Source organism: Melospiza georgiana, chromosome 13, assembly GCF_028018845.1.
Source record: "Melospiza georgiana isolate bMelGeo1 chromosome 13, bMelGeo1.pri, whole genome shotgun sequence".
Lineage (NCBI taxonomy): Eukaryota > Metazoa > Chordata > Aves > Passeriformes > Passerellidae > Melospiza > Melospiza georgiana.
This window is the reverse complement of record NC_080442.1, coordinates 6,192,238-6,218,660: the sequence shown is the minus strand read 5'-3', so window position 1 is coordinate 6,218,660 and position 26,423 is coordinate 6,192,238. Positions and strand designations below refer to the sequence as shown.

General features: G+C 38.5%; 1 protein-coding gene across 1 annotated transcript; it reads right to left on the bottom strand.

Annotated features, from left to right (window-relative positions):
• Positions 1-49: 49 nt before the first annotated feature.
• Positions 50-14,324, bottom strand: LOC131089037 (threonine--tRNA ligase 1, cytoplasmic-like). Its single transcript, XM_058033542.1, has 19 exons — positions 14,070-14,324; positions 13,296-13,388; positions 12,320-12,510; positions 11,679-11,802; positions 10,466-10,587; positions 9,582-9,699; positions 9,293-9,357; positions 8,528-8,606; positions 7,199-7,345; positions 6,490-6,588; positions 6,007-6,173; positions 5,397-5,559; positions 4,654-4,791; positions 4,147-4,224; positions 3,947-4,047; positions 2,718-2,822; positions 1,850-1,922; positions 1,021-1,135; positions 50-905 (listed from the first exon to the last, which is right to left on the bottom strand). Exons 1-19 carry the CDS (start codon positions 14,322-14,324, stop codon positions 757-759), a joined length of 2,382 nt encoding a protein of 793 aa, XP_057889525.1. The 3' UTR covers positions 50-756.
• Between the last annotated feature and the right edge of the window lie 12,099 nt (positions 14,325-26,423).

Below are 26,423 nucleotides of genomic sequence, written 5' to 3'. Positions count from 1 at the left end.
TTTTCAGCATCCTAACTACTTGTAGCAAATAATAAACTACACACAGAAAGGTTTTTCAAAGTTTTCTTTTTTGTTTTAGTAAAAAGCCAAAGCAACAGCAAACAGGGGGGAAAAAAATAAAACTTCACACAAAGTTACAGTAATTGAACTGCACTCTTGGCAACCACCGTCACAGCAACCAGTCACCACACCAGCTCCACAAGTGCCTTTTACACTGAGACTTCCAACAAAGACTCCAGTGCATTCACAGTCTCTGAACACTCATTCTGAAACAATCAAGATATTCAATCTCCTCCCAAATTTTTGTTACCATCTGGAGCTAGAAGAAAACCTAATGCAAACTGCTCCTGAGGCACGTGTGCACTGCCAGGCTCAGGATGCCAGGTCACAGTCAGGTACCTGCTCCGTGACTGAGGGACCTCAGCATCCCCAGCATCTCCCCTGTCTTTCTCAGCCTCCTGATCCCCACCATGGTACAGCCCTGACTTATTTCCACAGCAAATCCACCACATCAGAGGTGTAGGACTTCCTAAATAAGCATTCTGCAATTCGGGCAGATTGGAAACCCATGCGATTGTTAAAGGAGTTGGCAGGTGCATCTGTCCTCTCATGCTTTTCCTGGAGCACTGATAGTGCTCCATTTGCTTAGTTTGTGTATCCATGAACTGAAAATTCTCTCAGATGAGCATCACTGCTGTGCAGGAAAAAAAGAAACATTTCACATAGGCAGCTAATATTTTTTTCCTAGCAGCAACATCAGAATTCTTCTTCTGCGTTTGCAATTTGTGAAGTCTTCAATTTCTTGAGTTTTTCAATAGCAGAAGATATTGAAATCTCTCCATGAACTTTGTTGTCTCTGGTTCGTACATTGACAGCATTATTTGCTTTCTCCTTTTCTCCAACCACTGCAAGACATAGCACAAAATATTACACAATCTACATTAGAAAATGAGCCTAGAACAAACTTTGTCCAACATTAGAACTTAAATGATATTCAGAAATGTAAGATGCTGCAATTACCTAAAATGAAGTTATACTGAGCCAGCTGTGCATTTCTAATTTTCTTGTTTAATGTGCAACTTTGATCTAGATCCACATCTGACATAAATCCTGCTTCAAAAAACTGGTTGCAAACCTAAAAAAAAAAATCCAAAGAAACCAAAACCCTCTTAGTATTACTATATAGTTTACAACATGCATTTGTAAATGCTGCAGTTATTGATTTCTTCCAATAATTAAATCATGCATATGCATAATTTTGTTCTTGTGGATGATTATAAGGATTTCAATGAAGTTATCTCAAGAAACCTGCACACACAGCAATACCCCAGCAGGGAGACAACAGAAGATAACATCTATATCAAACACGTGCTGCTCTGCTACTGCATGTCAAAAAAATGTTCTCAGAGAAAGAACAAAGGGGAGTAGGAACAAACACACTTATTCTTGCATTAAAAGGAGAGCATGGGACAGGTGTAAAACCAACCATGGTTCAAAAGGGATGTAATCAATAATACACATGGTGGGAAATGGGAGAAACTGGCTCTGCCTACTTAGAGCTGTGAGTGCTGTAATGAAGCATTAGTTATATAAGGTTTGTTATCCAGGATGCTTTGTCCTTGAATAATTACAGAAGTATGCACATAATTAAAGAACCCAAAATACTTAAAGTTGCATACCCCTTACTCAGACATATACAAATTTTGGACTGAAACTTTTATGTTGAAAAATCGACCTCTCCCCCTAAACATGTCTCTGGGGTTATCGCGCATTAATTTCCTGTTCTAGGACAAGCACAAAGGATCTCTGCAATCTGCCTGCAGCCAAAGGAGACAAGCTGTCCTCTCACCTGCTGGGCGTACTGCTCCCACGTGGGGCCCACAGGCACCACCATCACCTGCCGTGGAGACAGCCACAACGGCCTGGCCAGCACGGGACAGACAGGAAACAAAGGTGCATTTTACATTTCCACTCACAGCCACAGTCATGTTCCACAATAATCATTTCTGTATAGAATTATTTATGTTAGCTAAGGCTGCTGGATAGTGTATTCTCCCTCATTTGAAGCTCACACAAAATAGCAAACAGATTGATTCCAGTAAAATGACATATTGGGAAGCTGGACCTTCTGGTTTCTTCCCAGACAACTTCACAACTTGAAACAGAATTCTTTTCTGCATAATTTTCCCTTTTATCTATTACTTTACAGTGAAGATGGACAGTCAAGTGACTGAAAATGAAAATTAACTCTTCCTTAGTAATTGAAATACATTCATGAAGAAATACTTCCAGATCTTATCCAAGATAAAAGGATCAATCTTAGAAGTACAAAAATATTTCACATATTACAATTACTTAATGCCTGTGTATACACAAATAATTGCTTTACATACATCTGGCATACTGCTGGTACACAAGCACAATTTTGAAGAAAAAAGGAACAAGAATAATGCAGGACTTACACATTCAATTACAATTCCTATTTCTGCATTATTTTAATTTTTTCTGCAGTCTCATGAAATTGTATGGATACCATACAACTCAGACCAGAAAACCTGACTTTTCTCATAATCTTACTAATTTTGAGAAAACTTTAGGGATATTATTTTTGCATTATAATATATGGGACAATAGGAAGGATATGCAGTTTCTACATTGTTAAAGTCTTCTTAGAATTCCATTTGTTAGAACTGTTAAAGTCTTAGATTTCCACATACCATTTTCCTCCATAATTTTCTGCTAGAATAGCTATCATTCTCTCCACAGATCCCAAAATAGCTCTGTGAATAATCACTGGCCTTTTCTTGTCATCACCGTCCTTACTGAAAAAAAAAAAAATAAAAGAAGGTTTTTGTTTAAAAATAAAATTATCTTAGCTCACACACATATAATTTTACTAATATTTTTGATTCTACTTTTAACATAAAGACAAATTTTAGTTATACTTATGAAAAGCCTACTGATTTTATTAAAAATGTACTTCAAGTCAGCTGGGCTTTTAAAGAAATTCTAATTTAAAATAATCATGCCTGCAGCTAGTGGCAGAGACACACTCTTAAGCTTGAGAAGACACTTGACTGACTCAGCACCATTTTTGTGCATTTTAATATTTTATGTTCTTCCTTGCACTCTTTCCATTAGGACTTGCTTTTATTTTGTGGCACAGGAACTTACCTGTCCTTACTTTTCATTACTTCACTTAAATTACAATCCTGAAATTTTAAAAAACTGGCTTAAATAAAAAGCCAGTTCATAATAATATTATCACTTATCATAAAAGCTATGAAATCTACTGTAGAATATGCCACAGATAAGAATTTGTAATTTTTTGGTCCTATCTTCCCCATCTTCAAAATATGCAAAAGTCAAACACAGATTTGCAAAAATACAACCCAGAAAATGAGTATTCAAATCAACGTGGCACTAAAATTAATTTCCTCCATGGGCCTAGCTGGAAACCAGCCAGATTTTCACTAAAAGCTGTTTGCACTTGGTTTATGTTCCAAGTTAACTAATTTAATCAGATAAAACTAAAGAACCACTTAGTACAAACATACATTGCTCCTTAGGGCATGTTTGAATTTGTGTGCTGTGTATTCCAAGGAGACACAATGACTAGGCTGAAAAAGAAAACTGACTCAGCTGAGGAGTTTTTAGCATTACTTATGATCAATTGTCTTCAAAATTGGCAGACAAGACAGAAAATGAGATTTTCCTGCATTCACAATCAAAGTGAGCTATCATTACAGTGAGAAAATATATTCAAGTTCATGACTCGCTCCTCTACCCACTGGGGGCGTCTGCTCTGCCTACCAGCTGACTGATTTACAAGCTCATCATTTGTTAAATGAGCAATATAGCATTAGTACATAACGGGAATTGCAGATAATGAAAGCTATTGTTTAATTTCATTTTAAAAAGGAAGATATTCAGCTGAACCACTCACCCAACATAAGTAAGATTAAACCGAATGGGTAGCTGGAAGTCAAGCTGGATGGTGGCACACTGATGGTACCTACCAATTGCATCTTTGATTTTAATATCAATCTGTGAAGCAAAATGACACAGTTACTAAATATAGTTTGCCTGCAGTACATCTGCATTTCTGTCCATCCCAAAGTTATACTGAAATGCTGAGTCACTAACCTTAGGACCATAAAATGCTCCATCTCCTGGATTCAAACTCCATTGCTCTCCAAAGTCATTCAAGCTGTTCTGTAGTTGCTAATCATAATAATGAGAGAGTAATTAAAAAAGGTACAGAAGGGCCTCTAATTACTAGAAGTCAAAGCAATTGCCTTTGAAATTCAAAAGGAGTCAAAAGGCAGCACAACCTCTATTGTTCAAGCATTTGCTCATTTATGATAAATAATGTAGAAATAGTGGTTCCTTGTATAACTATAATGATTAATCAGAAAAAAAAAATAGAAATTTAACTAGTTCAAGGTAAGGGGCTAGGTAAGAATCTGAAAGTTCTGATTTTCTATAGAAACTTCAGAGTTAATGTGCTATTTTCCTCCAAGGATCCAAGGGCAGTATTTAGCATGTGATTTAAGCAATTTCCCCATGCAGCAAGGAAGAACTCAGTTAAATATCTGTCTCTGCAAGTACAAATATTAAGGGGATTGGGTTTTTTGATTTTAAATTAATTACCTTTTCTGCATGATCCCAGATCTCTAAATCTCCAAGATAATTGTCTGGTCTAGTAGAAAGATGTAGTTGAAAGGTAAAGCCAAAGACAGCGTACACTGACTTCAAGAAATCAAGACAGTCCTTAATTTCCTCTTCAATCTTAAAACATGAAACATATTAAATAGGTTAAAATTGACTTACATAAAAATGTAATTGAAGCTACTGAATTCCTCATAACAAGAACATAAGAATTAATTAAAAGTCACTTGGAAATTACATCCAAGGAACCCAAATCCATTTAATGGGCAAAGCAAGATCTGAGGTGTTGTGGCTTCAAAGCATGGCAAGAAAAGTGGTATTTTTGTTAAGCGTGAGGTTCTGGAGTCAAATTGTATCTTGAACTAAAGTAAATAAATTTTTACATGGAGTTCCACTAAAATCTATGGCACTGCTGACAAAATTAAGTTTTTATTCAGCATTGCTATAGAAAACAATGGGATCAACTGCTTTTTTTTGCAGAGGGAGATGGAAAATGCAACAAATCTTATTTTCTGGGGTTTAACTGCCCAAATGCGTCTTTCTAAATAAAATGAACCACGTAGGGAAAAAATTACCAAAAGCAGCTTTACACTATACAATAGAAGAATCAAGAGTTGAAATATTTCAGGGATTTTTGTCTTGTTTACTGTCAGTTTGCACTGGGAGAGGGAAAGGTTTTTTGGTTGACTGGTGGGGATATGGAAGGCACTTTTTATTTTTTTTACCTGTTCCATTGTGCAAAAGATGTGAGCATCATCTTGTTGGAAGCGCCTTACACGAGTCAAACCACTCAGAGTGCCTGAGAGCTCATTTCGGTGAAGAACTCCAAAATCTGCCAGTCTAAGAGGCAATTCCCTCCAGGATCGGGGCCGATGGGCAAACATCAAGCTGAAAGGAACATGGAAGAACCTTCCTTTTATCCCTCTTACAGGAGACATAAGCAACACAGAAATAAACAAAGCTCAGTACAGACAGTAATCACATTTTTAACTATTTACTCATTCGGAGTGTCTACATCCTGAAAGACAGGCAAACACAAGGAGAACACCACTCAGTGTACTGCTAAAGATCAATGAGAAAAAAAACACTACAAGAGTAAATCAAGACAGGTTAATCCCTACCCTTTTTGGAATATCACATCCGATGCCCACCTCTATCCCACAGAATTGGCATTTACTAGTGGTACAGACTAGTATTAGCATGCACAAACCCAGCTCAGTGCAGACTTACTGCATACATACATTACTGTGTGTATTAATACTCCTTTTATTCCTCCTCAGCCCCAAAAAGGATAAATGACATAAAATAAGAAATTTTCCAGTTGAGAGTACAAACCAATGTCCCGGACAATTCATGGGTTTAAGGGCAAAGGTTTCCTTCTCAATCTCAAATGAGAACATATTTTCACTGTAGTGCTGCCAGTGTCCTGAAGCTTCCCAGAGTTTACTGTTGAAGATGTTCGGAGACACAACTTCAGTGAAATTACGCCTGCGATATTCCCCCTGGACAACAAATGCAACATTGAAAAGGTGAGAGAGCTTTTGACAAGCAAAAGCTTGATTCTTTTCAACTGTAGTATTATGATGGCAATTTACAGGACTACTGCACACGTAGAGTTTGCACAATTGAGAAAACACAGCTTCACTCTGCCTTATTTTCAAAAAGGTTAAATATGTATAATCCTTGTAAAAATCTGGTATATGTTTACATACATAGATGCTTCTCTTTCTGTGGCTAGCTCAGCACTATGAATGGCCTATCACTTAACAACAAATGACAATCAAGTTGTTAGGACTTGTAACATCAGTACATACTCACCCGTATGAAATCCATGAGAGTGTTATACAGAAAGGCACCTCTAGGGAGGAAAAAGCAGCTTCCAGGACTCAAATCATGAAAGAAGAAGAGTTCTTGCTCCTAGTTAAATCAAAACCACAATGTTCTAAGAACAATTCAGAGAGAATTGCAGAATGTAACTACTTCACACACATCAAGACTCTGCTTGCAAAGATGGGACATTACAGCATCAAGATGATTTATTGTCTACAAGTTCTCAGCAAGACCAGTTAATTGCAGTTCTTCCTCTTAGAGATTTGTAAGAGCACCAAATTCCATTTGATTCTTTGACCATGTAAACACACATTTCCCCAAATTTCCACCAATTATAAAGAATGACCAGACCATGTTATTTACACAATTTCTAAATAAATTCTCTTCTGTGAAAACAAAGTGGTTTAGGTAGGATCTGAAAAGACTCTACATTAATAGGTTTAAGGTTTATATCCCTAAACTAAGGGACTAAAGCCATTAACTTCTTCCCAACATTAGTTTAACACTCATATGCAAGTCATGAGCTTGTAGAACTAAAATTTTAAAGTGTAACACCATGAAGCACATAGAACTGGCTCCCCTTAAAACTGTCAAAAAACAACAACAACAAAAAAAAAATCAAACCAAAACTAAAATACAAGAGAAGAGAATAAATTCTATAACAGAAGTACGAAAAGTAGACAGTGGAATAGTGTACCTTTCCAATTTTCCTATGATCCCGGTTTTTGGCTTCTTCCTGGACTTTTTCCCATTCCTTCATCATTTTGTTATCAGGAAAGGATATTCCATATATTCTCTGCAGAGTTTCCATGTCAGATTTTCCTTCCCAATATGTAGAGGAACTCTGATACACAAAACCCATACTTTAGGATAACATTACATAATGTCAGGGAAAGAGGGATAAACACTAACCCATTCGAACATTATTGTATTTTTCCTTGGGAAAAGAATTATACACAGTCCTTCAGCTTTTATTTGTAATACAAAGAGACTTGCAGTGCCTTTTAGTCAGTATACTAATACAGAAGACAAGCAGAAGTGACAGGTCAAATCCTATTTTATTCTGCTTAGGTACCTTGTTTTAACTCGCATCACGGCATATTTTATTATTTCATGTTATGGCTTTTAAAAAGACAGGAGTTGTTTACATTGAAAACATAATGCAGTAGGAAAACAAGAAAGGCAAACCAAACCTAACTCTCACAATTAAATCTGAGCAGTTTTAACCCTCTAACCACTCAATCCCCAGAACTCAAAAGTTCCATACACTTCATTTTGGAAGCCAGGAAAAGCCACAATGATGAATGTTCCAAAGAGCTCAGCCTAATAAGGTTACCAAAAGTAGGATCTGTGAGTAACTTAAACTACAACACACATACAGAGGCCTCTGCAAACAAGGTCTCTGGCTTCCCTGGAAGCAATGCCATTTTTTAACAGCAGCACTTGCAGACCTGCTGAGGTCCACTTGATCTCCTGTACCTGACAAAGTCAAAATACTGTTTTCTGACCCAGTATCTTAATGTTAACTTACTGCAGAACAGAGCATGTACACCCCCTTGCAGTCAGACTAAGCAGGACATTTGTCCTGTGAAGTGCAGTGCTGATGGGAGGTAGTGGCACAGTCCTGCCACAAGCACTAAGGCTGCTCTTCTCTCCTGCACACAGCAGAATTGGCTCCACAGCTCATCTGTCACCACTAGCTAGAGTAGTTTTGCAGTGCTCTTCATCAGTCTAAATGAGCAGGTAACTACACCAATATTCTGATACAAAACAGGGTGGTAACTTTCACTGAGGTACTACTGCCTTAGCCAAGAATCAGTAAACGTCAGACACAGATCAACAATTAAAGTCAGTAATTCTACTTGTACAGTGGGAACTGGGAAAGAAATGAAGAACTATTGTACAGTAAGCAAAGAAAACTACACAAAGGACCAATCCTAGTACAGTCAGATCAGGAAAAATAAATGTATCAATAAATCAACTGACAATTTATTTCAGCTTTGATGGACAGTTAATTTAAACTTACCTTAACTATTTTAAGGGCCTTAATTTTTCCAGTGTGTCTCACATGGGGTCCCTTGCAGAGATCAATCAAGGGACCACATCTACATACCAAAACAAAAAGAGTGTTCATTTCCAAGCAACCCAACATTTTTCAATACATTCACTAATGGCACACAAGTTCATGTTTGACTCATTCAAACATGCCAGTAAATAAAAATATGCACAATGCAGCAAACTCAGTGCACCTTAATGTAACTGTGCCTTCTACCTGAAGTGGAATATTCACTCAGTAAATGCTCAGAACAACTGATCCATTTTCAAGAGCATCATTTCACATTTGCCAATTTATACAGTTCCATATGTGAACTTGTTCAAGTTGGCCAGGAAATTTTAAAGTATGCACATCAAACAGAAAATGATGTTGCCATTTTCCAACCAACTAACAAGTAACTGAATAAGCAGGTTCCTCACCCCACATTGACCTAGAATTAGCTCTATACATTATGCATCAAGACAATGTCAGAGATGGCAACTTATTTTAATCAGTCTACTGAAACCAGAGGGAATAAATAAAAACTGGATTTGACATTTGTCCACAAATTGAAACCTAATCTGTCCCAGCAGAGAAAGAAAATCACACTATACGTAGCAATATTATTTGCAAACTATAGTCCCAATCACACAAAAATTCAGAACTCAGAATAAAAAAAACCCCAAAATTTTCTCTAAAATTAAATTAATTAGCTATAAAAATACCTAATAATACCATTCAAGTATATTTCTTTACCTGTATACTGTGGTAGTTGGCGTCTTCACCTTCTCATTAAGGATACGACACTTAAACTTGTTATACTGTGTGTGGAAGCATGAAAAGCCAGAAACGTTAACAAAATGGATAATAAAATTCTCTTCAAACATTATATACCTATATTACAAGTGCATCAGTAAAAGATACTTCTAACTAAAAAAACCAAAAAAACCCCAAAACAAACAAAAACCCCACCAAACAAATCAAAACAAAACAACAACAACAAAAAAAACCCCACATCAGATTCACAGCTACTCTAAAGATTTACCTTAAACATGTCTAACAGGATCTCCTTTTTGACTTCTAGCCTTTCAAAAGGCTGTTTCTCTTTTATGATATTTTTACAACGGTTCTCTAGTAGTGGGAATTCAGTACTAGATACACTTCTAGATAAAAAGACACAGGCAAAAGAAATATAAATTAATTATTTTGGTACTCCTATTTTTCTAATGGTCTAATTCGAAAAACATGGAATGTGTTGTGATTTGTCACAGTATTTTTTTTCTTAATTAGTTACAATCAGCTGTATTTTCAGACATAAAACCCAGAAACACAGATAGTACCACCCTGAAAAATCCATTGCAATCATTCCTTTGAATGTCTGGAACAGTCTTTGACATGATTGACTGTCTGGAAGACCTATAGTTCAAAATATACATGTGATTTAGGAAAAAAACAAACCAAGGGGGAAAAAGGCTCAATCCAGCCTCAAGAGCCAGTTTATCAGCTCATGCAGATTCAGTATTCTCCCTGCCTACAGAAGGACAAACAAGGAAAAAACAGAATTGTAAAGCTGTGCACAAGGATTAGAAAAGTAGTAAACACCTAGACAAGTTACATTTGTGCCCTTTCTACAAGTGACTGTGGCCCTTGGAAACCAAACATGACTCTTGAAGTAAACCATCCCCTTTGCCTCACAGGAATTTCAGAAAGTTCAACTCAAACACTGCATTTTTTCCACAGAACAGCTCCATCTCTTACTGCTTCTGAATTTAAATATATACACACACTCAATTGAACTGTATATATAGAAGACTGTTTCAAATCATATTAGAGTCAGAATTATACTTTTAACATGCAGAAACAAACAAAATAATTCTAGTACTAATTTTTAATAGGGAGTATTAAAGTTCTAAGACACAGTAATTTTACCTGTCTTCAATATACATGTCATAATGAAATCCATTCTCAATTGGTGGTCCATAGCATAAGCAGCCCCTAAAATATCCTTCCATGGCCTCTCCAAGAATGTGAGCACTTGAATGCCAATAAACCTGTAAATGAAGTCAGCTGAGCAAACCATGAGGTCAATGGCATTGTGTAACTAAAAAGAGGAAAAAGCAAACTAGAGATATCTGCAGGTAGGACACAGACTGGAACCAATGTTATTCAAATTTTGAGAGAAGTAAAACAACTTTGTATTACTCATTTAGAATACTTCAAAATGAAAAGATAAAGGCCCATCACACTTCAGTCTGAAAGAGGATGACTCTACCTCTGCACAATTCCTTCAAATTAATTACTGTACCTTGTTTATTTAGAAGTTGATTTCAGTTGAAGTCTGTGCACCACTAATCACATCTAAAGCAATGTAGCCAGTTAGGCTGCCATTGTTCACATTCAGTACATTTATTAATGGGTCTGTAAAGTACATTACCTGAAATGTTAGAAGAGAAGCCAACAACACAGTAGATCAATCAATACCAGTCTGATGTTCTGACTTCTTATTAATAGAGACTATTTCAGAGCTACTGCTATAAGATAAAGCCTTGACAGGCTCCTGAAATGTCTCCAACAAGCTTCATCACATGAATAATTCTTTGACAAAACTGAAGTCCAATCCCAGCGTATAAGGATAACATAAGCTTCAGATTGAATACCGTAAAAGAAAAATCTCAGTCAAGTTGCTAAGTATGCATATAGTTCAATTGACTAAGAAATGTCTACTTAAGGATCTAATTAACAGTGCCAGTAACAGGGGGTGTAGATTTTATTTATGGCTCAAGTCTAATATTGGATAGCTTTTAGAAAACAGTTGAGACTGCCTCACTTTGCTTTCATCATCTGATCTTCAAATGCACTGAGCCAAACCACAGACTGCTTTAAGTTCACATACAAATCAAGGCTTTTTGTGCTAACTCCTTTGAGAAATAACTTGTTTATGTAAAAGAGATGGATGAAAAGGACACAGATTTTACTCACCCTCAGACTACAGGCACTTAGAATTTAATCTTGGTTGAATCATAGGAAATACATTAATAGTGTTGTGGGGTTTTTTTAATATAAGATTTTTAAAGCTTAATGCTGCAATCAATTTTATGTCATTAGTTTCTTTAATCAAGCAGAAAGCAGAGTGTTTACTCACAGCTTTGGCTTCTTCATTATCAAAGGTGAGCAGCTCTAGAGTACAATCTCCCTCCAGTGGACGGTCCAGATCCCAGAGCTCACCATTCACTTTGGCTATGACTGCATTTGAAGCCAACACTTGACTAAAGAAACAGAAGAGACAAGAATATTTAGGTTCAGATTTGTAAAAGCCTTTAGATTTCTAAACCCCATAAGATCACATCCACATCTTGTAGCACTTGAAGACCATAAACGTTTGCTTCTGTGGTCTTCTTAAACACTTCCCTACTTTTAAGGTTTAGAACCTTAAGGTCTTGAGAGGTTTTGTTTAACACTTTTCAGTGCTGGGGATCTGGAGGAAAGGCTGCTCCTTACAACAGGTTCTACTGATTCTGCTGACTCACAAAATGTCTCTCAATTCCCAGTAGTGCCATAGATTTAATTGGAAGCATTATGATCCCACACAGAATCCCAAGCATCAGAACTGCAACCAGCTGTTTCTACTACATGAAGCTGAAGTGCCAATGCTTTCCAAGCAAACCAATTTAAGGGAGCCACCACCCAGTGACTGTGATATACATTTTATATAACAAGGTAAGAGACAAATGATAGTAACAGTTTGATCACTACAGAAGTACAACTCCTTGAATGTGCCGTTACCTAATTCCTACAGCTAATTGATATGGCGTGGTTTTCCAAGATTCCCCTTCAAGTGTCTTCCCATCTGTCAGCGTAATTTTGATAGGTTTGCTCTGGTTGGCTGCTCTGTAAGCTAGCAAAGCATCATGTTCTTTTTTCAGTGCTTCATAAAGCTTCAGTCTGTCTCCTATGAAACTTGGCACACACTGGAGCTGTAAGACATAAATTCGGTCACACACATGTTTGTGAGACAAAGAGAATAAAAGGATTCAAAGTGTTGGTGCATCCCCAGAGGTTCCAACTTGTCCAGATTTAACTGTACTGGAATTTACACTAAAATTCAGTAAAGCATTTATAAATAATAATATACAGGATAGTCCCATCTAACTTACTGACTATTTTAGAGTGATTTTCCATGCACTTTCATCAATCTGGGTCTAAATGGGTCTGTGAGCTGGACCTCAGAAAGCAGCTTATATTCCTGACCCAAAATTTGCATTTGGCAGATGTCCTGGAGAAATTTGGATCACTCCAAAAAGCCCTCACTTTTGCCACTACATTCAAAGCATCAGATTCAAGCCAGACAGTTCACATGAAGGTTCCTGTATTTTGAGAGAAGTAAAACTCACCTTAGCTTAAGGTGAATTATTTATTAAGCTCTATTGTACTACAGAAATATTGCCAACATCCCTTCAGCCATCATGAATGCTCATGAACCATCACCCTCATTAGGCACCACAAAACCATGAGCTTTATTTTCCAATAACCCAAATCCTTTCGTTATATAAAAGGTAGAGATTTAATAATGTATCAGTAACGCTACTAATGCAAGATTAAGCTCTTGAATAATGTGAGATTTTTTTCTCTGTGCTATAGCAAGCTTTCTCCCCAAAAGCTGGGATTTCAAAATACAGCAAAGTATTCCAGATTTGAGTGCCTTTTCTGAACCTGGCTGAAAACCACTTGTATTACTACGTGGTATTAAAGAACCACTTACATCATTCTGGTGCTGGTTCACAGCTTCATTTTCCTTTTTCTTTTTCTCTTTAATTTGATTCACTGCATCAGCTGGACTTGCACTGGAGACTTTCTGAAAACAGTGAGAATACAAAGTATACCCCTATTATACCATCACCTTTTTTTCCCAGCAATCATCAAAACAAACCACATCAGTACAATATAGGGCTAGAAAGGCAATTACAGGGAGGAAGGTATGTCCTCAGTACAAAGACTTCTCATGGCACATCTGAACTACATCCTTTTGATGTTCTGCAGACACAGCAATGCTGCTCACCAAGCAAAGTCCTCTCAACAAAATTTTCCAAATTTTACCACTACAACTATCACTAGCAAAATTGCCTGAGAGCGGTGGTTGGAGATCAAACCAGAGCAGTGAGCAGTCATAGCAACTTTCAGTGGTGAGACACCTTGAACAGGTTGCCCAGTGATGCTGTGGACGCCCATTCCTAGCAGTGTTCAGGCCAGGCTGGATGGAGCTATGATCAATCTGGTCTAGTGGAAGATGTCCCTGCCCATGGCAAGGGGCTTGGAACAAGATGATCTTTAGGGTCTTTCCCAACCCAAACCAGTTTATGAACCCGCCGCCTTGGCACAAGGGCAGAGACCACTGCCCAGTGCTGCGGGCAGACACCGCGACAGGCTCCTGCTCCCGGGGGCTGGGCACAGGCGGTTCGGCCCCGTGAGTGTCCCTGTCCCGTCCTTCCCGCCCGGGGTCACCGTCCCGCCCCGCTCCGAGCGCTCCCGGCGCTACCTCTCCGCCGGCCGGGGACTGCGCCGGCGCCGCCCGGCCCAGCTCGGCCGCCAGGCTGCGGCGCAGGTGCAGCAGGCGGTAGCGCAGCTTCTCGTTCTCGGCCCGCAGCCGCTGCAGCTCGGGGCTGGCGCTGCCGGGGCAGTGCAGCTCCTGCGGCTCCTTCAGCCGCCCGACCTCGGCCGCCAGCCAGCGCAGCTCCCGCTCCTGCCGCAACAGCCGCAGCTCCACCGCCTCGGCGGCCGCCGCTGCCGCCATCTTGGCCCCGGCGCGCTCCGCCCCGGCCCCGCCCGCTGCCAGCGCAGCCCGCTCGGGCTGTGAGGGGCGTTCCTGCTCCCGTCGCTCCTTTTAAATGGGCAAACGGCTCTATGGAGCCGCTGCGGCTGTGCCGGTGATCAATCAGCCTACCCGAGGCCGGTGAGCAATTGGGAAGTGCAGATATCCACGGAATCAATTGGGGTGGAAAACACCTCTCAGATCATCGAGTCCAACCTATGACCGAGCACCACCGCGTCAAGTGGAGCATGGCTCCATGTGCCACATTCAGTCTTTCCTTAAACGCTTTATGAAACAATGGCATTGTTAAAACGTGTTGGTCGATTGCATTCTTATTTGACTTCAATGTCAAATAAACACTGCCAGAACTTATTTGTAGTGGATGCTTCCTGGCTAACATAAAAAATCAGGCTGATTGAAACTATTGAGCATCTTAGCACAAATTGCAGAACTTAGCACGAAGGTAAATACTTTGAAGAGGTTTGAGTTGCCAGGTATTAGGACTCAGATTGTACAACTCCTGTGGCACAGCCCAACAGTCTGCTGCATCATTTACAGGTCATTGCAGTTAAATACCTCAGACCCTTGACCCTGGGAAAAGAATAGCTCTCCATCACAAATCTTTAATATACACCACATACTTTCATGTATCCTTTTGTCTTAAACACTTCCTTGCCATCTGCAATTTATCTAGTTTCCTCCCTTTATTGCACTTCACATTCACTTTTCTGTGTTCAGTTTCTTAACATACACTTTCAAATTTTTGCCTTTAACCTATACTCAGACTTTTAAAGGTGTGGGTTTTTATTACCAAATTGGCAATTACCAAATCAGAATTTTAGCGTTTTATTCTTCTATTTACACAGTGAGAAATAAATACATGGTAAGTGAGAAGGCAGAGAGATAAATTTTGTAATTTTTCACAACTTGATACATTTCTTATATCATCTACTCTTCTTTGTGATTTTAAGATTTTATAAGAACACAGTTGAGGTTATAAGGATATATTATTTTACCAACAAAAATAATGGGGAGATTTCTAGCTCCAAACTTTGTACTCCTTCAGAAGAAAAAAGTCAATTATTCAGTGCATCAAGTCCAAAGACACTCCTGTAGTGTATACTCACAAATTTTAGGTTAATATACCTCAGCAAACTGATACCAATGCACTTTTTTCATTTGCCCCAATTCTTCCTTCCTTTCCTGAAGAGGTGCAACTTGACAACACCTATGTCTATCCCTCACTTCAGCAAGGTTGTGTTTCTTTGAGGTTGGATTGGCAGGCGTATGTAACACATAATCTATAGCTTCCTTTAGAAATCCATTTCATTATTAATTTGATAGGTTACCTATTCCTTTAATTTTTAAATTCACTACTGTGCAGAATTAGTTACTTTGCTTAGGATACTGATGACAAGCAGTGTTATAAGCATAATAAAATAAAGACAGATTTGTTTTTTAAATTAAACTCTGAGAAATGTATTCAGGTTATATCCTCTGTATCTCATCTTTGGGTAGTGCCTTATGAACTCAAACACATGTAGCTTTGGGCTTGCTCTAGCATTTGGTGAAGTAATGGAAGAACTTCCCCTCTGAAGCTGTGGAGGCTGAGAAGGCTGATTCAGAGGATGCTGTCTAACATATGTGGAGTGCCAGTACTCTCTATGAGGATCTTTTATCTGCTGAGACAATATGGTGTTAATTAATAGAACTTCTGAGACAGAAAGAATTTGAAGAGAGAAAAAAAAATTGTACTACCTCTATGGGTGTTCAAAACCAGAGGGAATTTTGAGAATTAAAGAGCCCCTGCTTTCAAAGGCTACCTAGAAGACATGCCAGATAGGTTGGCTACTTTCTCTGCCCTCTGCAGATGACCCTGGTTTAGCTGTGCTCCCTGGCTCATGGTTGGGATGGCTCATGGTTGGGATTGCAGCTGCTTTGTACCATCCCTGTCCCCCCAGAGGGTCCTCTCTGGTGGGTGATGTGCAGAGCACAGGGAGCTCTACCTGAGATGTTCACAGGAGCGTGAGAATCTCACTGCTATGGCCAATAAGCCGTGAGATTGTAAACTGGGACCATTAATATTGCTTCAAATAAAACACAATCCCATGGTCCTTGCTCCACAGGATGTGTCACACAGAGGCTTGTTGTATCTGCAAACAACCACAAGGTGACAGGCAATGCTGCCAAACAATTCTGGGAAGCCTTGCTGGCTGACTGGATGCTCACATAGTCAATAAAATTCCTGCATTATGATATGGTCAGTGGTCAACTTTAATGTTAACTGATAAGTACTTGAAATTTTGGAAACAGAAGAAGCCTGACAGGAGGATACAGTAGTTGCAACTTAAGATCACAAGAACAGAAAATATTCTAAAACTTGTTGGTCTAAAAGCTTGGCAAAATATTTTTGTTTCCTCCACAACTACCCTTTAGAAAAGTGCAGGTAAGGCCACACAAGCAAGGCCATGGATGCATTATCAGTTGGCAGCAGTAGAAATAGAAAAAATAGACTAAGAAACAGGAGGAGGAGGCAGAAAGTATTCACAGCTTTTCTATACAGGGAATTTGTGTTGACAGAAAGTATGAAAACAAGCCTGAGCAGTCCATGTACTAAGGAGCATTTGCATAAGGGAGGTTATGTAATGTGTGATCCTCAATGAATGATTATCAGTGGCAGAACACCTCCACTGGGATTGCAGTAATCTCCACTGGTAAACCTGGCTCAGGAAATGGACGCTACATGAATTATTTTGCTTGGAAATGGCATAAAAATCTAGACATGCAGAAGTGTTGTTATTCTTAGCAGTTATGTATTTACCTTCACAAAAAAGGTCTTAATCTCTAGCCTTTTTTTTTTTACCTTTTGCATTCAGGTTTACAAAATATATATAGAAACATGCTTTTTAAATGTGTAATTGCATTGCATATTAAAGCTAATATTTTATGGGAAAACAAGAAGTGGAGGGCATTTGTACTGTGGTTTGGGTATGGCCTCTGAGGAATATAAAATCAAAGTGTACAAAGGATGCTTTATTTTATGTCCTGCACCAGCTTGTACAGATTATTTCAGTTTGATCAGCTGTCTTCTAGAATGAATTATTTTTTGCAAAGGGATATCTTTGAAGATCAGTCACAGAATTAAAAAGTAACAGTAACTAAGCAATTCTCAGTCTCATCATTACGGTTCAGAAGCTGTTAACAGTTGTAAAGGGCTAATTAGTGTAATGTAATCCTCTTAGGAGGCTGCGGGCATTGAGCTAGATTTCTTTATAATTTGTATGTAGGCCTTCTTTATTCCATTGGAATTACAATAATCACAGACAGCAGTATGTATTTGCATTCTAGCCATCCACATTATGTTTATTTTGCATACTGAGTACTGCACAATAAATGCAGAAGCAGAATTTTCTATTTTCTACTTAAATATCAAAATGTTTGGAAGAACAGCCAAGTCTTGGTTTTACAACTGTGCAAAATCTACCAGAAGAGAAAATGAAAGCAGGAGTAAGTGGCTTTCTGAAATCCCAAGCAATCAGAGAGAGAAAATACTGGAGGAGCTGGATGTGAACAAAGTGCTGTCATATTTGGTTTACAAGAGAGTCTTTTCCTTGGAGGAATACAAAGACATTTGGTCCCAGGAGAGCTACAAGAAGAGAACTGAATATTTTCTAGATAAACTCTATTTAAAAGGCCCAGGTGCTTTCTCTGCCTTTTGTTCCATTTTGGAGGAGGTCTCTCCTAACTTGCTGACATGCTTTCTCCTTGGCTATGAAGGTAAGGTCACTGTCTGCTCTGAAATGCTTAAGTGTATATTGGTAATGTCTTACAATCCTTTGACACTAATAGTTATTTGCTATAATTAGTGTTTACTTTCTCTCTTGCACTAAACCAGAGATAGTATTTGCTGCCTTTATGGTTCTTTGTTATCAAAGAGAAAATAATATGGAGAAACAAATTTAAACATATTTTATTGTTATACTTAGAATATTTAACCTGATAAAATGCTGAATACTCAAATTGCTGCTATTAAGAAATGAAAGTCAGGATAGGGAAAAGGATTTTTAGGTATAGAAATATAGAAAATATAGAAAACTGATAACGCTCAGATAAGAAATGTAACACTGATCGTTTACGTTCCTTCCGCTTTTCAAAATATTAAAAATAGATTGAGAAGTTCTGTAGGCAATAGCCTGAGTAAGTGATCCTGTTCACATTTTTCTGGTTAGTTACTGTGTCTGTCTGTAAACAACTGTGTGAAAAAGGATTGAATTACTAAATACCAACAATACAAGTGAAGTGAATCAAATGGTTATTTGGACATCGGGCACTAGCCGTGCTGATTTACGGAACAATATTTTGCTCAATATTAGCAAAGATAATGTGAAAACGTGCGGAGTGCTCACAATTATATCTTACTGACCTATTTTTATTTTTTATTCTAAATTTCAGTCTATCAAGTCAGCTAGAGTTTTTCTCAGCAATGACTGCAGGGTTGTGCTCCAAGGCTATATAGAGAATGTCCTTTTAGAATGTAATTAAAATAGTCACATCTTTCACCAATCTATTCAGTACCAGCTTTAAACACCTTAAAATTACAGCTATTTATAAATGAAAGAAGTCTGAGTCCTGTAAAAATATTAATAAACTAAATATGAAAAATTGAAATATAAAAACCATTTTGCCCTTTAAAATAACTAGATTGTGTCCTCTCTTGACAACCTGATTACTTTTAAAATTGACAGTTGGAGTTCTAATTACATGAGAAAGCAACAGACATTTTACCCTAATTTAATTACGAAAGATGCCCATTTAATGTAACTTTTCAAGATCAATTTACTGTAAGGTTTTATAGCAGGAACAAGAAAATCAAAGGAGATTCATGAATGTTGTTGGGGAATTTAATACATGGACAATGTACTTCACAGACTACAGTGTTATAAAAAGAGCCTCTTTATGCTATCATTTTTTAAAAAACCATATACATTTAAATACAATTGATCATAAATACATTATAAAGCCAGGTCTTTTGGAATATACTTTTTGGGATGAAGTTTGGGCTTCCTCTGAGTTAACTGAAGAGACAATGCAGGAAGGTTTTTATTCTATGCCACCTAAACAGATCGTGCAGAGGCCTGTCACAGAGCAGATTTCAATCTTCCAGTGGGTACAAGGTTTGGGGGTAGTACTGCTCTAAAGGGGGATGGCCTCAGCTGCGGGGTGCAAGTCAAGGACTCTGTCTCCCTGACAACATCACAGGAGATACAGAGAAAAAGGAGAAAGCAAATGCCACACATTTCCAAAAGAGTAAAGGATACTGTTGGAACAATGTCCCCAATCCATTCTGTCTGTCTGTGCCTTGTGCAGGCAGAAAAATGCCTCAGGCTGCCTTAGCTCAGCCACTATTACACTCTTTCTTCCTTCCCCTCCCCCAGCAGTGCTTATCAAATGTGCAAAGCTAGTTTCAGAATCTGTTTTTGCTAGTAATAATTGACTGGATAACAAGCAAAGAAAAACACCTGCTATATATTCACATTAATTAATGCAAATAATCTGTTTAAATTCATGTGTACATATATTGCAGATTCAATTAAAATGCACGATGTGTTATGGCATTGTGGATTTTTATAGATCGATTTTGATAAACCGTGTTACAAGGTGCACAGAAAGATATGATGAAAAAGAACATTGTTCATTATTTCCATTACGATAATTTTCTTCTCCACCCTCTAAAAGCTGACTGATAGGGCAAAGGAATCAAAAGGAGGGAATGCAGTCTAGATGCATGATGAGAAGCTGCTATGGCTGTGCTGTGTGGCATCAGCACCCAGCTAGCAGAGCAGTGCCATCCTGCCCACTGTGCTGGTTAAAGACACTCTTTATGGCAGGCTGACTGAGCACACAGAATAGAATCAATCTCTGTTATTGATCAGCTCCATGTACAGTGGGGCAAATTTCTGTTCTCTGTACCCGCCTCTGTTGGCAGATATGGTTATTTTAATGGGTTTCCATTGTCTGCATGCCCTACAGAAAGAACCATTTGACAGGTGCTGGAAATGTGGCATGGCTCCAAGAGGTCACTCAGGCTGTGGACTATTGCTGTGGCTCACTGCAAAAACTGTGAACTGTGCTAGTGAGATGTGGTCACTGAAGGATGTAGTGTTGCTTGCACATAATTGTTTTCACACCACTTTGAACTCTTTCACCTCATTATTTCAAAGAGTTTCCCTCACAGTAACTTAGGGGGTGTTACAGCACCACTGATGCATCAAGATTAGTGACTTGATTCCTTTACTTTAAATTCTCCCTATAATATAAAACAAAGCCCCTAGTGATTTCATGGGGAGAAACTGTGGTTTACTACTTGCCCATATGATACCATAGAAAGTCAGTTCTTCATTAGCCAGACAGAATTTTATATGGAGTAAGACTTTTTATTATTTCCAAATTTCTATAAATTGCCTGACCTGAGTATCTCAGGTTGATTGGAAATATGAATAGGGAAACAACTTTATTAATATAAGGTCAAAAAATATTGTGTTTACCTAAACCAGCCACTTAGAGAAATGTAACATCACTTACAGAATTACACCAAATTGCAGATGTCATTTTGAATTACGCATCAGCTATTAGAGAAATTTCTTTGTTATCCAGACCGTATGCGTTCCCCAGCGTTACCAGAGCAAACAAAACTGAGAACTGTGCCAGAGATGGAGCTCCACGAAACCTGTCAGATGAGTGACCAAGAAGGAAGCTTTTCTGCTGAGGAGCAACTGAACCAATCATTCAACAAATACAGGTTAAAATTATCACTGTCATGATGTCTTTAATAATAACATTTCCCATGAGTTAATTTCTGTATAAGTGAAGTACCACTGAAGCCTTAATTGCATTTGATTTTACCTGACATAATTGCATTTGACATTTACCTGACATAAAGTACAATTCTGCTTTGTATAACGAACATTTTTGGATGTTGATTTTTGGATGCTGTGCTAGGAATCATCCCTGGTCTCTACTACAGGTATTCAGTGGTGATGCAATGCATTGATGACACTGCTAGTTTTCAGCATTAAGGGCTAAGTACATATGTAGAAGAATATTTTACTCATACATTTTCTTGGAGTGTGGCAGACAGCCTAAGTTAGTATCACAGTTTCTGTTATTTTTATTTATTTACTTTCAGATTAATAGAAACTGAGGAACACCTATGTAAGAACAGCATGTAACCTGATACATGCTGTGATGCTGGGATTTAAGTTCCTTCTTCAGGGATTTGACATAAAAGTAGGGGAAATAAAACCTTGGAAACTCCTAAAATGCTTCATTTTATGTAGTTAGCATTCAGTTCCAGCATTTGCAGTTGTGTGTTTGGAGTCATGCTTTGCCTAAGTTGATAAGGAATCTAGCTGAGAATGGACTACAGCTCACAATAGCTCAGTTTGTTGCAATAAGGTGCTGATAACCCAACCTAGGCTGTGGGCTCATTCCCTGTATGTGATTGCCTTAAGTCGCTTGAATTTGGACTTGATTATTCTTGTGGGTCCCTTTCATCTCAGAATATTTTGGAATCTGTCATTTGGAAATGAACATTTTGCACAGGGAAACAAAGCTTATGTGCGTCAAAACTTCACTGGTAATTATAAATTCTATTGTAAAAGTGATAGTCTTTGCCTTGTTTTAAATAACAAAAAATAATGTGTACAAAGCATGTAAGCAGCATTTATTCAGAAAGAAGTGCAGAGTTAAACCACAGCAACAGATTTTTATAATTTTTTTGGATAGACGTATATTGGCATCTGACACCTCTAAACATCATTACTAATTTAGGTAGTAGGGTGTTTATGTAATTTTTTGCATGTGATTTGTGTTCCTTCAGAGACTTAACAACAATAACAATAATAAAAAGCATGAACAAATGCAGCATTTGGCAGTTAATACTGAGCACCAGTACCTGTCTCCTAAAAACCCTGTTCAATGGGGCCACTAGATGGTAGTGCACCACAGGACAATTCCTTGGCTGCCTGTTTGAAATTATAACTGTGAATGATTATTTAGAATTGCAACAATAGCATAATGACTTGTTTGCCCAGTTTTCCTAGCCACAATACACACACACACACACAGAGACAGATGCAGAGGATTTTTAGAAGCATTTCTTGGTTTGATTTGCTAGCATCAATAAAGAGCCCATGTTCCTTATCAACCCATACAAATGGAACTTTGGTGTTTCAAAGGCATAGTGGCAAATACTTCCTTTCCTTCATTGAATATGGCAAACAAAATTCAGACACTGTCTTCCCTGAGAGGAATAAATGGCACCCAAACACAAACCAGTGAAGAGTATGAGCCCAAATTCAGAGATGTGATTTTGAATTCCTTGCTATTTGGAGACCTTCATACCCACATTCTATTTGCAAACAGCAAAGTTAAGTGCACCATAGTGGTAAATCAAGCCTGTGAAGTCCAAACCAAGTAAAAAAGCCACAGCTATTCAAACATCTAGGTTTTATTTGTTTGGCTACATTCATTCATATCCAACAGATTAATATACAATTGCTTTTTTTTGCATCTTTATGAAAACAAATCATATTACCACAGACTTTCCACTCATCTTCTACAGTTTCCCTACTGAACTGCTGTATTGGGTCCTGACTGCTTGGTCACAAATCTGTGTATTGTTATTTGTGCTCTAAACCACTTTTTTTATGCCCCAAAACATTCCTTTAGCAAAGGCTATTAGTGTCCTACCTTCTGTGTGAAGTCAGATTTGTGAAGTTCATTCTTTCTTACGTGAGTCTGATCACGGGGATCAAATCATATGATAAAGAACATAAGTCTGGACTGCATAGAGAAAAAATCCCTTTTGAGAAGACCTCAGTTAATGGAGAGCCTTGATGGAAATCACACAGTCCTCCACTGCAGGAAATGCCAAAAAATCCCCTCACTTGCTGCCCAGTGTGCCAGGCACAGAGGAAGGCACACATCAGGTTGTGAGCTCTGCTGGAGGGCAGATCCCAGTGCAAGGGATGGAGCACAGCATAGAACTGCAGGTGATCCTTACAGAGGAAATCCCAGACAAGGGACCATGCAGCTCCCCAGCACCTTTACAGACCCGTGCTGAATGCCACATTCCCCAGCACCAAGGCTTCAACCACCTGAGCACTGGGACAGTACAGAGAGAAGTCACCAGCAGAAATCTGCAGGGGATTGATTTTTCCTAACAAACTCAAAAATTGATTGGAAGAAGATCTTAGCAGTGAAGTGGAAAAATTTGCTGAGGATATACATTTACTCAATGTAGGTAGTGTGAGAGCTATGCACAGAACTGTAAATGGGTCTTAAGGCTGACTGGTTAATAAAATGGCAGAGGAAATTCAGTGTAGATAAACGTGAAATTATATACGTGGGCTAGTGTTCTTGGCTTTATGAATAAAGTGATGAACTCTGAGTTGGCTGTTACCACTCAAAGTGAAAGTTTTGGATTGTGACAAACATTTTCATAAAAACATCAACTCAGTGCATGGCACCAATCCAAAAATACAAATGTTTGTTAGGAAAGGAAAAAGAACAAAACAGGAAATAAAATTATGTCAGTTGATAAAGCCATAATTTGCTCAAATGCTTTTTATTATTGTTATTGTTATTAAGTTTCTGAAGGAACACAAAACACATGCAAAAAATGACATAAACACTCTACTACCTAAATTAGTAATGATGTTAAGAGGTGTCAGATGTCAATATACAGCCATCCAAAAGATTATAAAAACCTGGAATACTGTGTGCTGCTCTGGCGCCTGCACCTCGTATTTCCTGCTTCCAGTGTTCACTTAGAGAAGTAGCCTGTCCTCAAAGAGGTTTTAGGATGTGCTGGGAGTACAGAGCTCCTTAATGAATGGTCATGCTTTTCTCCACATCTGAATGATTTGGAGTGGCATTGGAAATAGAAAAGAAATTCTACTCTCCTAACAAAATTTACGTGGGAAGAATCTATAAGAGAAAATTCTCATGGATTATGCACCTCCTTGTGGATGGTATTCTGCAAGAGAGGGTGCACTGAGCCAATGCAATCAAGGATCAGGAAAAACAGCCATTTCTTGCCAGCAAATACTGAGAGAAAACCTTGACTGGTTTCCTGCAAACACCTGCTACTTGGCATGCCCAAGTCACTGCCAGTATTCCTGCTTTGATGGTACCATCCCAAATTTTGCATGTATTTTCAGAGCAAATGTGTTTTGCAAAGTGGGAGGTAATAGCACAGGTAACATACATATGGAAAGGTTTTATTCAGATTGTGCCTGACACAACTGTTCATTGAGGTTCAAGAGGTTAGATTTTGATGTACCAAGGGACTGCACTCTTTGTGTCTTTACCACCTGGTATTTTTATGACATGCATCAACAATACCAATCAGGTGACAATATGTAACAATTGTCACCATTGGCTTGTGGCTTTTGGCATCACAGCAGTCATGTCAAGGTCAATTCATCCAGCAGCATTGGCTTATTTGACAGGAAGCTGCTTATCTCAGTTTGGAACCTGGAACAGATTAGCCATGGCTACAGACAGCAGGAGAAAGAAGTGTAAAAGAGAAGTGAAGGAAGAGAACGGAAAGGGAAATAAAGAGCTGAGAACAAGTGTCTTTCCCAAGTATTACGGATATTTCCACTTTAGAATTACCATTTTGAGTACTCTTCAGTCTCTTATTTTAATTTCTTGCCACTGCTGTCACATTAGCAGCTATCAGACCCTGTAGTTAATGGTACTGTTAGTACAGTGTGTTGGAGTAAAGACCAGACTCTCTCCTTAATAACCTGCTCACTTCAGGGAAATCTACATTTCCTCTATATAAATTGCCACTTCAGTAAACTGCTCCCCTTGCCACACAAAATGTAAAATATGAGAAATTCTATGATAACATAGATAACTGAATGGCTCTTGTGACTGAAGGAGCAGTTGCTTATGTAACTACACTTTTACAGAATTTATTTTTTTTCCACAAAAGATACCAACTCTGGCAACCATTACCATAGCAATGCATTATGTATGCTTCCTCACACAATATCCCGTGTCTCAAAATATCCAGACCTCCCTTGTCTATTCTCCCTGAATTTTGCTTTCAACAAAATCTAAAAGCAAACCTTTGGCCTTGAAAACATTTTTGCTGATCTTTGAATTTCTCTAATTTTTGGCTTTTACATTTAATTACTGCAATCTCTGTAGGGGGATACAGCATGGGTAAATGAAGGTGGGATAGAATGTTATCGTATCCCCTAAAGAGTTGTAGCTGAGCTAATTACCAAAGATTAGGAGCAGGCCTGATGTTAACAGGCCACACCTGTAGCCAATAAGAGCAGTGGTATAAAAGAGTGGGTTGGTGGCATCTGAAGTTAGCTGCCTACTGCAAGGACCAGGCAAGGAGCTGTCAGTGCTTAGAGGAGATGCCTATGAGAAACATTGAGGAGGTATGAAACTCTGCTGATATGGAATCTTTGCACTATAGCAACAATAGAACTCTTGCTATATAAGGTGATAGTCTCTAAATTATTTTTGGCTATTCTTGGCAAGGAATGCCCAAAAGGTTGTCCTTTGCATCAGAAAATATCAGAGTACAGTGGCATTCCAGCTAAATCCCACACTCTGGGAGCTGTGGTTGGGCTTCTATATGCATCTTGGGCCATCTCTTCAGTATCCAGGAGAGCCGTTTTCAATTTCTTATGCATCCCAGGTACAGCTGGCATTGTTAGAGCAGACCAGACACAGCCAGCTGCATTTCCAGCCACCCAAAAGTCTTGTTTTAAGATGACTCCTCCCTGCTCTAATGGTTTCCTAAGGGTTTTGATGCAGGCTAATGACATGGAAGTGTTGGGTTTGAGAAGGGCTGTGTGAGGGATGAGCTGGCAGTGTGCATTCTCACTGTCACTGTGCTCATCCATCACTTGGGGGATGTACATATTCTTGCTGTAATTTAATTTATATTTAAGCTAGTCTATGAGTAAGAAATTGTAACCCAATGACTGCATCTTAGTCAGATTTTCTCACAGAAGCCTTCTGTCTTAAGACTTGGCTATGCTTGGGAAG